The sequence below is a fragment of the Simochromis diagramma genome, unplaced genomic scaffold (genome assembly GCF_900408965.1).
Source record: "Simochromis diagramma unplaced genomic scaffold, fSimDia1.1 OVJJ01000402.1, whole genome shotgun sequence".
Taxonomy (NCBI): Eukaryota; Metazoa; Chordata; class Actinopteri; order Cichliformes; family Cichlidae; genus Simochromis; species Simochromis diagramma.
The window spans coordinates 2,407,679-2,424,135 of NW_024386972.1; the positions used below are offsets into that span (position 1 = coordinate 2,407,679).

At 43.0% G+C, this 16,457-nt stretch overlaps 2 protein-coding genes across 2 annotated transcripts in view; both read right to left on the reverse strand.

Moving 5' to 3' along the window:
* LOC120738044 (potassium voltage-gated channel subfamily H member 4-like) overlaps positions 1–4,775 on the reverse strand; it is a 40,998-nt gene extending 36,223 nt beyond the window's left edge. Inside the window, exon 1 of the mRNA XM_040039072.1 lies at positions 611–4,775. Coding sequence (XP_039895006.1) covers positions 611–686 — 76 coding nt within the window. The 5' untranslated portion in view covers positions 687–4,775. The remainder of the gene's footprint in view (positions 1–610) is intronic.
* A 116-nt stretch (positions 4,776–4,891) lies between these two features.
* Positions 4,892–11,150, reverse strand: ghdc (GH3 domain containing). The gene is made up of 11 exons (XM_040039073.1): positions 10,928–11,150; positions 10,471–10,746; positions 8,992–9,188; positions 8,704–8,898; positions 8,510–8,629; positions 7,814–8,111; positions 7,512–7,701; positions 5,948–6,019; positions 5,717–5,850; positions 5,517–5,605; positions 4,892–5,408 (listed from the first exon to the last, which is right to left on the reverse strand). Exons 1-11 carry the CDS (start codon positions 11,019–11,021, stop codon positions 5,187–5,189), a joined length of 1,887 nt encoding a protein of 628 aa, XP_039895007.1. The 5' UTR covers positions 11,022–11,150; the 3' UTR covers positions 4,892–5,186.
* Positions 11,151–16,457: the final 5,307 nt, after the last annotated feature.

Genomic DNA, 16,457 nt, shown 5'->3' on the forward strand with positions numbered 1-16,457 from the left:
AGGCGAGGGAGGACAGGCTGAATCGACAAACAAACAAAACACAGACGTCCCCGTGGCATTTATTTACAACGAGCCGCAACCTCCCCTGAGAGGGGCACAAGGTGCAAAACAAGAGGCACGAGCTAAGCAAAAATGGCAGTGCTGCCTAATGGCTGTTCGGCTACTGTGAGGCTAAATGTGTGAAACAAATGTGAGATGTTGAGTGCAAGAAAACTTTTTCTTTTTTTTTTTATTCAAGTGGAACCAGCAGCAGATGCTATTTTAGTCAGGACATTTGTACTGATTGTGATGACCTGAGAAGAGCTGAATCCAAGTTCTGCCCAAGTTTAAAGCAGAGGATGAAGAGAAACAAATTTTAATTCAGGCAGTGGGGTCTCTCACAGTGAAAACACAGCACAGGAGTCTGTATTTGATTTGATGCCAGCCACAAAACTTCCATTACTTTAGTTTATTAGCTGTATTTTAAAAACTGACAAGAAAAGAGGAGACAAATGACCACACAATAGATTTAAATGAGGCAAAGTCCAAGTCAGCAACCTAAACCACCAGTTTTTTTTTTTTTCACTGAGTGAGGATTTATCAGAGAAGCTCAGCCTCACAGGACACTTACGTGTGCCATCGAAGCGTGTGGCGATGGTGTCTAGAAAGGTGTTCTGTGGGGCCAGGAGGCCCTTCATCACCGGCATCTTGACCCCGATTTAGGAAGGTCACCTGCTAGCTTGAGGTCACACCATCCCAAAGGCACAGCAGGTAGCTTCCAGGGAGTCTCAGCAGGTGCGTGAGACTTTGAGGGTGACTCTCTGGCACCAGCCGCAGGGATGCACATTTACAGTAAATGCTGCCACCCTTCCTCGAGCGATGCCTTCTCAGTAAATCAACAGCGTGGCTTTGGGAGGACTAAAATAGCTCACTCCAACAATGCAGAGGTTTGGGTGCAGTCTCGAAAAGGAGAAATTAAGAGTCACGGTCACGAGCAGCTGAAGAAGGGATCAAGTGCAACTGACTCTGAGATCCGAAGAGCTTCAAAACAGTGAGCCCAGCTGTTGCTTGTCTGCACCTTTCAGTCGGAGCGCTGATCCCGGCAGCAGTGTGGAGGAAGTTATCCTCCAAGTGCGCTGCGCTTTCCATTTAAAAGAGGACCGCAAATCTGTGCGACGAAAAATAACAGCATGTGTCTACACCTCTTTTCAGTGATGCTCAGTGATGTGTCAGGATGCTGTGGGGGAGTAGTTGCATCTTCTTGAGCGTTCTCCCCTCCTCGCTACTCTCCCTCTCCCTCACTCCTGCTCCCATCCGCTCCGGTGATATATCAGCCAATGAGATACAGGCATCCTCTGTAAGGACCTGTTTTCATCTGTGGTGGGGGTATAGAGAGAGAGGGGGGGAGAAAGAGAGTAAGGGAAGAAAGGGAGAGGTAGAGGAAAGAGGGAGGGGTGAGGCTTTGGGAGCATCTGACAGCACCATCACACCCAGCAGTGGTACTATCAGCACATGGCTTTTGTGGGCATGTCTGCAAAGCAAGGAAAGATGGATTACCTGCACATCGGTTAACGAAGCCTTTTGTATTCTGTTGGACTGTGTGCTGTATTGTCAAAGGAGCCTGGCTAAAGGGAGACTGTCAAAGTCCTCTTATTTATTTATTTTATCCAAGTTGCAGAGTAAAGGAGGCACAGCTTCAAAACACCGTTCCTAGAGGGTTTTTTTTTTTTTTTTGTTAATTTCCATCTTGACTATTAAAAATGAGGCTGGTTGCCTTTGCCCTGTCACCCCCTGTGGAGTATCCATGAGCGAGTTAAGACTCTGGGATAAAAGCCGCTAAGAGCGGATTAAAAGGATAAGCCTGGAGATGTTTTTCGTGACAACGCGATGCCAAAACCCCCAAACCTAACTCACTTTGACCCAAGAAAGCAATACGGCTTAGCCAACGAGGGGAAATACCTCTAGACAGTGAACGTTCTCATCGGGAAGATAAATCATCTCCCCTCCGTGTTCGAAGAATCCTGTCAAAATCAATCTCATTAAAATTGTAGTAATCGGGGAAAGACGATCCATTGCTATTAATTAATGTGATCAATATTAAATGTTGAACCTGAAACCTAATATTAGGGGTTATTTGGGGGGTCATGCGGCTAATATTATAAGCCTGTATTATTGTATTTTGATCGGTATGTTATTAATTTAGAAGGAGGTTTTCAGCATTTTTACTTAACTAGCACATTCATCAGTACATTTTAAATCACTGGTATATGTATGAGGTGCTGAATGAAAACCTACAGTTGCTTTGTTTTGTCAAGAAGTAAGAGAAAGAACTAGAATAAATCCTACAATCCTCCATATTCCAATTAGAAGTCAATAGGCCTCAAGAATGTTTTATTATGGCTGTTTTGTGACTCAAAAGACGTACAACATACACAATAATACCCACTAATATAGCAAAATAAGATAAAAAGAATGAGATCTTCCCTACATATTTTCTGTTCCATCCATCAAATGTGTCTCTATGCAGATTGGGAGTCAAGTAAACAAAAATGATGAGGAAAGAAATATAATAGAAATTTCTTGTGGGGGTTGGTAATCTTGGAAAGATTTAGCAGATTCAGCAGCAGTGTGGGTGTTTCCTCTCACCAGAAATTGCATTTTTAATCTTCTCAGTGAAAAAAAAAAGTACATTTGTTTTTATCTTGACTAACATTTCTGAAAGCAGCTGCAGACTTCTGAGAATAGCCACATCAGAGAAGAGATGAAAGCTGTTACGTCCACCGAAGGTGGGTATTTTAGGGGATAATTAAACAAAACCACAAACACATTAAATGTTAATTGCTGGGAGCAGAGGTGAGCTGGATTTGGAGGAGAAACAAAAAAGGTGGAGAAAAAAAAAGAGTGAAAGTAAAAGAGAAGCTTGGAGGCTTTTAAGAGAGGATTGTTTCCTCTCTCGGATCCTATTCAAGCCTTGGCAGCCATTCACTGTTTTCTATTTTTAATGACATCTCATTGTCCCTTCTTCTTGTAGTTCATCCGTCGCTGCTTGTCACTAATAAAGAGGCTAATACATTAAACATGCTCACGATCATCTCCTCGGTCTAATGTGACAGAGTGACGCACACAGGGTCAGGTGAAATATTATCCCCAACTACATTTCCCATAGTTCTCAGTTTTAAGGGAACTGCTGGCGTGCTTGTAAAATTCACTTTGGCCCCTTAATTATGCACATAATAACATCTGAAAATCAATTCCTTGAATATTCTGCTGACTGAACTGACTGTAATTTACTAAACTTGAATGAAAATCCACAACCCTAATCCTGATTTAAATTGTATGCCAGATAAACTCAGCAGCCAGGCCGATTCACACATCCCGCAGCATCCCTTCTCTCACTTCAACACACTTCCCCCCTGCATCCCATTGAGAAGTCAAGCCTGCCTTTCTCAAATCTGTCTGTTTACAATGAATTAACTTGTGAGAGAACAGATGTGTGATCGCGGGCTCTGAGCGTTTGTGTGTCTGTAAATCCTCTGGGCGTATGAGGACGGCAGGCAGAGGAAGACACAAGCCATCTAACTAAACAACCAAGAAGAGATAGAAGGCAATCTGGAATGAATAAACAGCAAAGGGAAGAATGAAAGTACCTGCCAATAAATACATTTTAATGTGAAACCACCCCAATAATGCTGTTCATATACACAACTGTGAAATACAAACAAACTAACCTTTTTTTTTTTTTTAGGTGGATACTTAAGAAAAAGGCCTGAAATCAAACTAGTGCCATATTGTTTTAAGTTCTTCCATGCAGTGCTGTTTGCCAGCTTTCTTAAGCCAAAATGTAACACTTGTATATACAGTTGAGGCATTATGAAGCCAAAATAAAGCGAGAACGATGTCAAATCTCTGCTGAAATGGGGCGTTTCTAAAAATATTAGCCCACTTTGTGAACGAATCGACCTGCAGGAGAGAAGCAGTCGGCTCAGACCGGGGCTTATTCAGACTCAGACTTTCTTTGAGGCTAAAGATGGCAACAAGAAAATCTCACAGAATCAAATAAGGATGTGAGGATTAGTCTAGTCAACATACATATAAATATGCGCTTTCTCCGTCTTCTTTGTCTGCTCCCCTTTTTTCCAAAACCTTGATTATTTATAAGAAGATGATATTAATTCAGACGAGAGCCCTCACAGTCAGAGCTATCAACAAGAATTCACTGCTTCAGTCAAGGCTGACAAGCAGTTAAATGCTGGACCTGTGGGAGATAGCATTATGCTGCATGTCTTAAATATTAGACTAGCTCCCTCTGGTGGTAACAACAAAGTCCTGACACTCCTATTGCACTATTGTTTATGATGCAACTGAAGAAATAAGCTGTACAGGTGGTGAACAATGCGAGCAGGCAGATACTGAAGGCTATCTTGATTTCATAAGCATCATCAGTTACAGTCTAGAGGCCAAGGATGCTTACCAGTAATCAACTCTTCTGGTCTGATGGAGCCACTTGACTCTAAGATGAAACTAGAAGCTGGCCAAATCTGCACAATCTGAAAGAGAACCACCTAAAAAACATGACTTCCACCAACAACCATATGATGTCAGATAATTAACTAAGCTAAAAATAGCATAATTACCTTCACCAGGACATGCTGTGACTGCTGTCTAACAATACTAAAGGGACCAAAAACACAAAATTCAGCCACATAACAGTAGCGTACTAGATTTAAATCTTGCCAAATGCTGCTTTAGTCATCACAGGTAATTTCACAAAATGGGATCATTAGATGGTGCAACATTTAGTAACAGATGGTATAAAATGAAAGCTTAAGCAACTCCATTAAAAAATGCAAGATATTAACAGCATGTTCTTTTGCTTTTCCTTTAACTGCCCAGAAAAAACAAAACATTGGAGAAAAGTAAAGTGAAATTTATTGAGGAATGGCAACTGAAGCTTACATTTAAATACAGCTCAAAGATTTTCTCGTGCTGGTGTCACCAGAAAATTTCCACTGGAAATACTCGGGAAACTTCTAAATTGGGGGTTTTGTACAGATGAGACTTCTGGGATATTTTGTCAAAAGTCAAAAGTGCATTTTTATTGTTTAAAAATCAGAGTTAATGCATCGTGGTTAACATCTCCCACAGGCACACTTCATTAAGTCAGTCATAAATAAAAAACATCCAATATCATCAGTCTGTAAGTGATCTCAGGAAATCGTTTTGCCCAGAAGGAATTCAGCATATTCTTTCCTGCGCAGCACCCGCTGCATTTTGAACGTATTGGGTGAGGTGCTCGAGTACGCCATCATCTGCTTACGAAGTTTGTTAAACGCTCCCTCTGCCACCAGCTGCACTCTCATTGGCCCGATGCTGCCTTTGATACGGAAGGATTTGTAGACGGCCGAATCCTGCTGGAGAGAAATGTCCAGCTGTGAAGCAAGAGAGGAAACACCAAACAAAAAGACAAGGTAGAGTGATTTAATGACAGACTATAAACATGCTGCCTGTTGGTGAACCTTCATTAGGATTTCTCTTACCTTATGTCGTTGTTCCTCTGTAAGCCTCCTCACACCTTTCAGCTCTAAGAACACCTGGTAGTGAGGGTCTGAGCCACCAATTGTATCTCCTGCAATGCCACAATAAATAAAATAAAATATGCTGCAAAGGGTTCAATAGTTTTCGCATCATATTCAACCTTCTTCTATGATTTAAGGGTATAAACAAGAACAAATATTACCCAGGATGCCGCTCTCAGCACAGCAGTAGTCAACCAGCTGAGCTCCTGGCCACTGAGCGACGGCCTTCTTCAAAGCACTGAGGAACAACGCTTCTGACACTTTCTCTCCTCGAACATTCAGCATCTGACCTCGTCTAATGGAGCATGGAAGCAAGGAGAAAGTATCGTGTCATGCTTTATATACACACACACACAGCATAAGAAAAACTGTACTGCTGTCCAGTGCTGTACCTGTACTGAAACTCCACGATGGGACACTGGTTGTGAAATCCAACAACTTTTACAATGTCTCCGATGCGATATCTGTAACAAGGGAAATATACAGGTAAATATGAGAGTTTGTTGTAGTTGTAATATCACATTTTAATTGCAGTGATGGTCATACAGAGCCACCGGACAAATCTGATTTTACACTCATTAGCAACTTTGTTAAGTACACCTGTTCAACTGCTCATTAACACAAATATCTAATGAGCCACTCAGAAACTTGGTGCACACAGAGATGTAGCCATGGTCAAGATAACCCACTGAAGTTCATACCAGGTGTTAAAATGGGTCAGAAAGTTGATCTAAGTGACTAAATGTGGCATGGTTGTTGGTGTCTGCTGGGATTTCACCACACAATCACGTCTAGGGTTTCCAGAGAATGGCACGGAAAAGAGAAAATATCCAGTGAGCGGCAGATCTCTGGTAGAAATGCTTTGCTGATGTCAGAGCTCAAAGGAGGGTGGCCAGACTGAGTTGAGCCTATAGGAAGGCAACAGAAACTCAGATAATGACTTGCTGCAACCAAATTATCAAGAAGAACATTTCTATAATCACAGTGCATTGAACTATGAAGCAGATGGGTACAGCAGCAGAAGACCACATCAGCTGCCACTCATACTCTGCAATATTCTTGATATTTATTTAGAATCACCTCTGTTAATTCTTGATATTTATAATTGAGTGATTTGTATATATTAGTGCTGTTTCTTAAATTTGTAAAAACAGTAACATACTGTATTGTTTAGTCTGTTACTGTTACCGACTTGGAGCAACTGTAATCCACATTTATTCCCACAAGTAATCTGATTCTGAAGAACAGGAAACTGAGGCTATTATTCACATAGGGTCACCAAATTTGGACAAGATTGGAAAAAGTTGCCTAGAGTTTCATTTTTTGCTCCACCATTTGGAGAGAGGATCAGAATTTGGCATGAACAACATGAAAGCCTTGTTGTAACAATCGTTCAGGCAGATGGTGGTGGTAGCATAATGGTGTCAGGGATATTTTCTTTGTTTCCTTGGTACCAAGATCCTTTTAAACTCCACAGCCTCCAACTGAATAGTGATGCTGACCATTTCCATCCCTTTATGACCACAGTGTACCCATCTTCTGATGGTTGCTTCCGGTAGGATACCACACCATGTCACAAAGCTCAATCAAGTCTCAAAATGGTTTCTTGACTAATGAGTTCATTGTACTCAGATGACCTCCATAGTCACAAAAGTCTCAGTCCAATAGAGCATTTGTGGAATGGGAGATTCCCATCATGTCAACACTGACCAAATTCTCTCTGGAATGTTTCCAGTACCGTGTTGAATCTTTGCTGTGAAGAATTAAGAAAAAAGGATGTCCAACCTAAAAGTAGTGAAGTGTACCTAATAAAGTGTTACATATCAAACATGAACACTTCCATTTGAGTCTTAAACAGATTTAGAACATGTTAAAATGCAGTGTGACCCATCACAATCATGAGGATGTAAACATACAGCTGCAGTTATTTATATTTGTTTGTAGATGAAATCGAACCTGTAAAGTCCTGAAGCATTTGTGACAAGCAGCTCATAGTTTTCTCCCTCCTTCACCTCCTCCATCAGCAGAGTGTGAGGGGCCTCCTCATCCAGGCTGCTCTCTGGGAGGAACTCGCAGAACATTGAGCGAGGGCACAGCAAGTAACGTCTTTCTGACTCCTGAGGCCACAGGTTCACCCCAATTAAACCTGCAGGGGCACAGATAATGAGAGCAAATGCTGACCTCATCCACATATAGAAACCCTACAAATGCCCAACTGCAACGGTTTTTAATTAAACAGCTTAAAAATGTAAATGCACCTTCAGTAGCAGCATAGAAGGGCGAGTAGAAAGGCACTCCTTTGCAGTAACTCTCCCTCAACATTTCCCCGTAGATCTGATTGGAGCCTGAGTCCACTGCCAGGACCAGGTTCAGATGAGGCCACAGGCGCTTGGCAATCCCCCTGAAGCCGTCCTGGAAGTGGGCCCGGAGCTGGGCAGCTCTCTGTGGGTCTGGCTTCATTAGCGCTTCAAGCTTGGCCCTCACTTTGGGCTCCAGAGACAGAGCAGTGCTGATTTTCCCCCGTTCAATGTCCTCCACAAGTTCCTGCCAACGCTCCTATGAGATTGAGAGCATATTAGGGAGAAATGACTTGCCCAAGCCTTTATTCATAAAGCAATTAACACAAATGTTTTAATCAGTCAGTGGGAGCTAAACACCTGACTCAAGATTTCATCTTGTTTTACTAAATGATGTCCCAGTGAGAACGAAATGAGGCACATGTGAAGGACAACAACAGCCTGCTACTGCTCAATGAAACGTTGTCTCTTAAAATAGACAAGAAATAACATTGCTAATGCTTTTCTTTGAAGGATGGAATGGATGAATTACTTTACATACTTTACGGTTTCCCATTAAGTCCTGTTTTTATGCCTCTACTCACATAAAAAAGAAAGAAAAACACAAAAACAACAAAAGTAACAAAAGTAACTCATTCCTGACAAACAACTGGGTACCTGTAGGGCACTGAAGGCATAGAAAACTGTGGAGGCGAAGTTGGACTCCAGAGTTCCCACATTAGGATCTTTCAGCGCAAAAAGAAGATGCAAATAGAGCGTGTCCTTCTCACTGGGAACCTGAAGAAACATAAGATTTTATTACCGAATCGGTCACACAAAGGCTGACCACTTGTTAGGCTTGCTGATTGTACCTTGAAGGCAGGTGCTGGAGTCGTGTACAGGTTTAGGATGTGGCGTGAGGAGGCTGGTGTCGAGGAGTTTGGTCCGATGGGAATTCCAGCCTCAGACTGCCGAAAAGTAGGAGTGTAAAAGAACTTGGTGGTGCGTTGAAGGCTCTTGGTCTCAGGGAATGCCTGCTGCATGGCATCTAAGCACACAGTCACTCCCTGATGGAAACACACAGCGAGTATTATTAGTAAAATTTCCTTGCGCAGCGCATGGGCTACACCGTCATCATCATCATCAAGCAGTGACTTCACCTGCAGGAAGAACTCAGTGTTGGTGTCCTTAGTGCTGAGCAGCATGGCACTGGATCCTGATGTCCCGGAGGTCATGGCCAGAATTAATGGCTTCTCTGCAATGATGAGCTTCTCTTCTCCAGCTGCGATGCGGTTGATTAGGTCTTGATAGTGCGTGTATGTAGTAATAGGATGGCATGCCTGAAATTCTTTAATATCTAGAAAATAAACAGATTTCATGATTTAAATCAAAACTGTATTGACACCTCTAATTTATCTTTCATCATTTGAGCTTATTTTAAGCACAAGTATCAAACAGTCCCCAATTTCAGCATCGCAATTCTCAGGACCTGCTGCATTGTCCGTGCCCATCAGGAACACTGGGACATTTCCCAGTATACTCAGGGTCATTTAATACCCTGGCCTGCTGTGAATCGTTTAAACAGCAACATTACAACAAGCAGAAATTAGTTGGTGGTACTCTCAGAAACCACACTCTCATCCACAGACTATATGATACTGCTGCTATATGTGCACAGGGCATAGGCAGGTGAACCATGGACACAAGTAAATGCACACTCCAGCAAGACACACAGCACGCAGCAGCTTCTATATCAAAACTATTTAAGTGAAGCAATGAAACTGTGGAGGGGAAGAGAAAGAGAAAGTCACAAGGAAGCATCTTAACTCTGTGGTAATCAGGATAATTTTCATCTCAGATGATAATAGAAATAGTGTAGTACTTTTTACATCAATACTAAGGGTGTTGTAGTACAGGAATGAAAGGAGTGATACTAAAAAAAATATGAATGTAACGTTAATAATACACATATAAACATAAATGATGGTAGTTGTATTTGATTGCATCTGGCTACAGGTGTACAGGCTACATGTGTTTTCAGTGTCAATTATCTGACAAAAAAATGAGAAAAACATGAGAAAAATAAACAGATTTTGACTTACAGCATTATTCCTCTTCCCTCCAATATTTCCTACAAATATTACTGTAATAACATAAAATTAATTCATTTGGAAACCCTTTGGCACAACTAAATAACAAATCAGCACATGGAGTTAAGTCTACAAAACGAGCCAAATTCCACTCAATGCATGAAATGCTGTTTCAGTCACCTGTACGCTGAAAATGTCTCGGGGACATTTGTTCATTGAAAACAATAAATTTGATGACACAGGTTTAAAACAAAATAAAAAGAAATTTTAAAAAAGCTTGACTTGCTCACAAAACAATAAAAATTGTGAACAGATAAATGCAGCTTTGATTATATTTGGAAAGCAACGCGTTTAAAATAGGAATCAAATCAATATGAAATTGTGATTTGTTGCCGTTATTTAAGGACTCTGGGGTCTGGTGGCAGCTGGTGGCACGAGTTTTTTCCTTTAATGTGTCACCCCGGCCTTCCCAAGCGTTAACACTGAATAAGCACAAATGTCTTCACACTACCTGCTTGCTAAACTAACGCCATCTACTTCGCTGCTTACCTTTTATTGAGCTGAAGTCGTACTGTCTTCCATAATACGTATCTGCGCTTTTACGCAAGCGCTTCAGCAGAGTCTCCTGTTGGACTTCTTTGACTTTGAGTGTGTCTGCTTCAAGTTTCCTTCTCTGCCGCCTGCCCAGCCAGCCTACAACCTTCACCGCTACATGCTGGCTCAGAAGGCTGCTTAACGTCCGGTTTTCAACCTTTATCTTCAAGATTAATGCCATCCCGGCCACAGAGCACAAACCGATGACAGCGGGGAGAGGGGTCGGCATGGCTGTTACACAAGACACACAAAAACACAGAGGAGCCAGGTGGGGGCGCTGTTAGTCAGCATTAGACCGTTACTTTTCTTCTCATTTACAAACAAGAGTACGCAGTCTACCGTGAAAGTGCGCAATCCTGTCGAGACAAGATGGTTTTTATTTCGCTATTTCGCGCACTCATTCACCGCTTACCGGGAATCTGTCCGCTGATGGCCAGGGCGACCGATGAAACCGCAAAACAAAGCGGAAGTGCAACGCGAAACCAAGAGGAAGACATCTTGAGCATTAAATAAGATGTGATGTCCCCGTGGTTATAATAATTAATGTCTATAAAAAGCCTTTGGACTGCATTTCCACGCCCAAGAAAGCATGTCAACTTTTACTTTCGCCGCTGTCTGTGCTGCTTCCGTATTTGGGTCAGAACTAGACGCTGTTTGGTTTGACTAAATCACGACGTAATAAACCTGGAAATACCAACTAAAAAAAACAACAACTTATATTTTATTCATCTGCTTTTGCTTTAAATGTAGCACCACTGCCTGGATAATGCTATAGCGTCCGTGGTTGTGATTGCACAACAAACAAAATCAATCTGCAAGTTCAATACTTATTAAATATTTCTTACATAAAACACGGGAGTGTGAGGGTTTGTTGACATATATACTACCAGTCAAAAGTTTGACCACACCTCATTTAATGTTTTTCTTTATTTTCATGGCTATTTACATTGTAGATTCTCACTTAAGGCATCAAACTATGAATGAACACATATAGAACTATGTAGTAAACAAGAAAGTGTTTTATATTTTAGATTCTTCCAAACAGCCACCACTGTTTCAGTCCCTGAAACAGTCACATGGGGGAAGGGGGGCACACCTACACACTGTAAAATAGTTTCAGAAAACTGTGAAGGAGTCCATGATTTTCAAAAATGTCTTATATGTGCTTTAGCATAAAACAGCATTTTCTGACTGTCAGGATTCTGCATCTTTCAGTCTAACGTACTTATGTATGTCAGATATGTTACACAAAAAATATACAAAAAAATGACCCTGGTATGACACCCCGATGTCAGGTGTCTGCCTCCTGCTGGTTCCAGTGCCCAACGTCGTACAGGAACGTAAACAGCAGTGAGGTTTGTGGGGTTACTGAAGTTTGGCTAGCTGGTATATAATGATGTGCTATGTCATAGGTGTCAAACTCTGGCCCGTGGGCCAAATTTGGCCCGCAGCTTAATTACATTTGGCCCGCGAAGCCATGCCAAATTACTATCAGAGCTGGCCTACTGGTATTACACAGCTAATATATATATTGTTTAGTATTAAGCTTTGCTTGTTCCATATTCAGTTTTTCAGCAAAACGTGTTTGAGTCCATAAGAAAAGATTCATTCTTATATCTGGAGGAAGTATTTTTTTTAAATAAATATTAACGTTAGCCCGCGACTTTGTTCCATTTTTGAATTTTGGCCCACTGTGTATTTGAGTTTGACACCCCTGTGCTATGTGATCGCTAGCGACACAGCTATGTTAGCATAATATAAACAGCGAAGCTGGAGGACTCAGTCGCTAGATGACGTCATCGCCTAATTTGCATAATTGGTCATGTAATTATAAAGGACCCTGTAGGAGAGAGAAATAACATCATGGAAGAGACATAAAGTCAGTAAAAACACCCTAAAACCATTTAGTATATATTTAGTAAAACCACACATTAAATTTCTTTATCCGGACTTAACGTTATTAACAAACTACATTACGGTAATCAAAAACGGACATAGCAAGCATCACCAGACAGCTTCAGACGAAATTGGATGTAGAAGATGGAGGTAAGGCTCTGCAAGGACATCCGATTTCTAAGTTAGCAATAGAATAGAATAGAATAGAATAGAATAGAATAATCCTTTAATTGTCCCACAAGGGGAAATTTGGGTGTAACAGCAGCAAGAAAGACACATACAAACAAACAGTACACAAGACACAGAACAGAAACATACACAATTTTTACATATTTACATCAAGGACAAGGGTTACCAAAAACAGAGTACTGTACCGTTATTAAATTAAATAAAATTAAATACAGATAAGAGGCAAACCCTGCTTATAATGTGAATGGGTTGATAAAATAGTGCAAGTTACAGTGCTGATGTAAAACTCTATGTTTGTTGGGAGCAGTTTTGATTGTACAGTCTGACAGCTGCAGGGAGGAAGGACCTGCGGAAACGCTCCTTCATGCATCTAGGATGTAGCAGTCTGTCACTGAAGGAGCTCTGCAGTTCAGCAACATTTACATGCATGGGGTGGGAGACTCTGTCCATCAGAGAGAGTTATTTTGGCCAGAGTCCTTCTGTCTCCCACCAACTGCACTGGGTCCCAGAACAGAGCTGGTCTTCCTAATGAAATGAGTTTATCCAACCTCTTCCTATCAGCTGCCGATAAACTGCTGCTCCAACATACAACACTGTAAAAAATAACAGATGCCACCACAGAGTCATAGAAGGTCTTTAAAAGCGCTAGCTGGACTCCAAATGACCTCAGCCGCCTCAGCAGGTAGAGTCTGGTCTGTCCCTTCCTGTAGAGAGCATCAGTGTTGTGGCTCCAGTCTAGTTTATTATTCAGGTGAACACCCAGGTACCTATATGTAATGTATGTTTGCACTGATTGCCGATCACGCTTCAACTGAGTCGTCCTCGGTCAGAAGGAATGGTACTCCACAGTGATGTAGTTCAAATAACTTTAATAAGGAGGTGGCAGATGACATCAACAGGATGTACAGCGTTGGTAGGGAGGCAATTGCATCACAGTATTCACATGCAGGTAAAGGGGGTGTGAGTATGTATATGGGTGTGTGTGGTCATCTGTAAACAGAAAGAACAAACATTTGTATTAACCACTATGGATAGCAGTGTACCCCTTATACAGTACTGTGGGTTTCCAGCGTAATGTTATACAATCTGCCATAACCCCATGGCCACTAGATGGCACCCTAAGACCATAAATGAATTTCTGGCTCGTATATACATTGGCAAACCAGACCTCTGCAGATTACAACGATTCAGAGAATAAACATAGTAAATAGTTACATCCACCTACAACCACAATGCTTGACAGTAAGTCGTATATGGAATGAAATATGGGCTGAAAACAAGGCTGCCTGTAGTAGGCCAAAAAAACGCATCTTAGCGATAGCAACGGGACTAGCTTCTTACGTAGCAAATTACACAGATAAAGTCAAACAAGCATCACTCTCATCTTACAATACTCACATGGTAAGCACGCACGCAGTATTAACTCACACAGGAATGCAAGTAAATACGTTACTCCTCCGACACACCTCTCATCTGTGCAGAACTGCGCTGAACACGTTCCCAACCGGAAGTACATATACCGAGGTGCATCATGGGTAACGTAGTATAAAACAGCTACAGTGAACAAGCGGACTTTTAACAGCCGCCCCTGCATTTGTAGGCAAATACACTCCCGCTAAAGTCCTTCTATTTTGAAACAGTGTCATTTGAGTCCTCAGGAACTTTGGGAAGTTCCACTAGCTTAGTTACCGGGCGAACATAGGTACTGTCTTTAACTTTGACCTCGGCAGCTCAAACAACGCCATCAATCCCTGGGAAAACTTTGGCAATGGTACCCACAGGCCAAAGGCCTCTAGGCAAGTTACAGTCCACAATCATAACAGCCCGTCCCACAGCCATGTTGTCAGTGGACTTCCTCCATTTCTGTCGGAGTTGCAGTCCTGGGAGGTAGTTCTGTATGAACCGCTTCCAGAAGTGGTCGCTGATGACCTGACTGTGCCTCCATCTTCTGTTTGAAAGAGTTCCTGAGGGGCCGTAAACTGCCTGGGGTAGTGCCGAATCATGCCGCCCCATCAAGAGAAGATTTGGTGTGATGGGATCTGGGTCAGCTATGTCAGCCGATGCATAGCCGAGCGGCTTTGAGTTCAAAATGCCCTCAACCTCTATGAGAGCAGTGAGTAGGACTTCTTCCGCCACAACTTGGTCCTTCAGGACTACTTGCAGAGCTGACTTCACTGCTCTGATTTCCCTTTCCCAGGCTCCTCCGAAATGAGGAGAGTGTGGGGGATTGAAGCAGAAATTGATAGTCTGCTTGGCCAGTTGCTGCTTGAGGTCCGGCTCCATGTTTTCAAACGCCGTTTGGAGTTCTCTGTGCCCACCTCTGAAATTGGTCCCTCGATCAGACCACATCTCGTATGGCTTTCCTCGGCGTGCAATAAATCTGCGTAATGACATAAGGAAGGAATCGGTGTCAAGACTAGGGAGGAGATCAAGGTGCACGCATCTGGTTGTAAGACACTTGTAGATAATTCCCCAGTGTTTCTCTCTTCTACGACCTATCTTTATCGTGTATGGCCCAAAACAGTCTACGCCCGTTGACCAGAACAGCGGCTTATAGAGTCTCAGCCGTGATGAAGGTAAGTCAGCCATTTTGGGTGTAGAAGGTGAGGCGCGCCATCTCCTACAGTCCACACACTGGTGCTGATGCTTCTTAATGGCTTGACATCCTCTGAGAATCCAATAGGTGCGCCGTATTTCCGCAAACAGCCTCTCTGCACCTGGATGAAGGAGCTGGTCATCATAAGTTTTTATGATGAGCTTGGTCAGGGGATGTTCAGCTGCTAATACGATGGGATGAATACTGTCTGGATCTAAGTCGGCGGCTCGACGGAGGCGGCCTCCGACTCTGATGAGACCGGTAAGACTGTCATATTCAGGGGACAGCACGCTAAGACGGCTGTCTGAGCGGACTGGGTGACCGATCTGGAGGGCTCGGGCCTCCTCTGGGAAGCTGTCAGTCTGAGCCGAGCGAAGCAGCATGGTCTTGGTTTCTAGTTGCTCCGCTGCTGTAATAGGAGCGTCAGCCGCCCCGTGTTGGGTCTGGTATGTAGCAGCAATCAGCTCATCTAGCGTGGCATACTGTGTTGGATCCAGTAAGGTCGGGGATGCAGAAGCGTACCCACAGAATGCAGTCTTCCTGAGCTCTGCCTCACTGCATGCCGAGAACTCTGTTGGCAACTTAGGCCAAGTGTCAGCAGTTTGTGACAGAAAGGGTGGACCATGTGACCAATGATTGCGGACAGTTAGGTCAGCGAGATGTTTCCCTCTGGTGATGTCATCAGCGGGATTGAGGTCAGAGGTCACATACCGCCACTGTTCAGGAGATGTCAGCTCCTGTATTTCACAGATTCTAGTCCCCACAAATACCTTATAGCGACAGGAACTAGACTGGATCCACTGCAGCACCGTTGTAGAGTCTGTCCACAGGTAGATCGATTGCAGGAGAATGGTGAGCGCTGTCTGGAGTAATTTGGCCAATTGGGCTCCTGTGAGTGCTGCACAAAGCTCCAGCCGGGGCATTGACACCTGTTTGCGTGGGGCCACTCTGGAGCAAGCCATCAGGAATGATGTGGCGATGGGCAGTTGCTGCTCGATTACTCGGACATAAGCCACAGCCCCATACGCCTTTTCTGATGCGTCACAGAATATGTAAGCCTCATATGTCACATTGCTGGAGTTGTGAGGAGGAGCGTAGCAGCGGGGAATGGTGACATGCTGAAGGTGTGACAGTTCACCTTCCCACTCAAGCCAGGACTGAAGTAGATTCCCTTCGATGGGCTCATCCCATCCTCTCTCTGTGCTCCACAGGGCCTGTACAATCAGCTTGGCCCTTGTAGTGTAGGGACAAATATAACCTA

Coding starts and splice junctions, on each gene's coding strand:
- ghdc (XM_040039073.1), bottom strand. CDS start 11,021: ATGCTCAAGATGTCTTCCTCTTGGTTTCGCGTTGCACTTCCGCTTTGT. Junction 7,702..7,813: donor CTTCTATGCTGCTACTGAAG/GTGCATTTACAT, acceptor GTGCCCCTGCAG/GTTTAATTGGGGTGAACCTG. Junction 6,020..7,511: donor AATGCTTCAGGACTTTACAG/GTTCGATTTCAT, acceptor CCCTTGTTACAG/ATATCGCATCGGAGACATTG.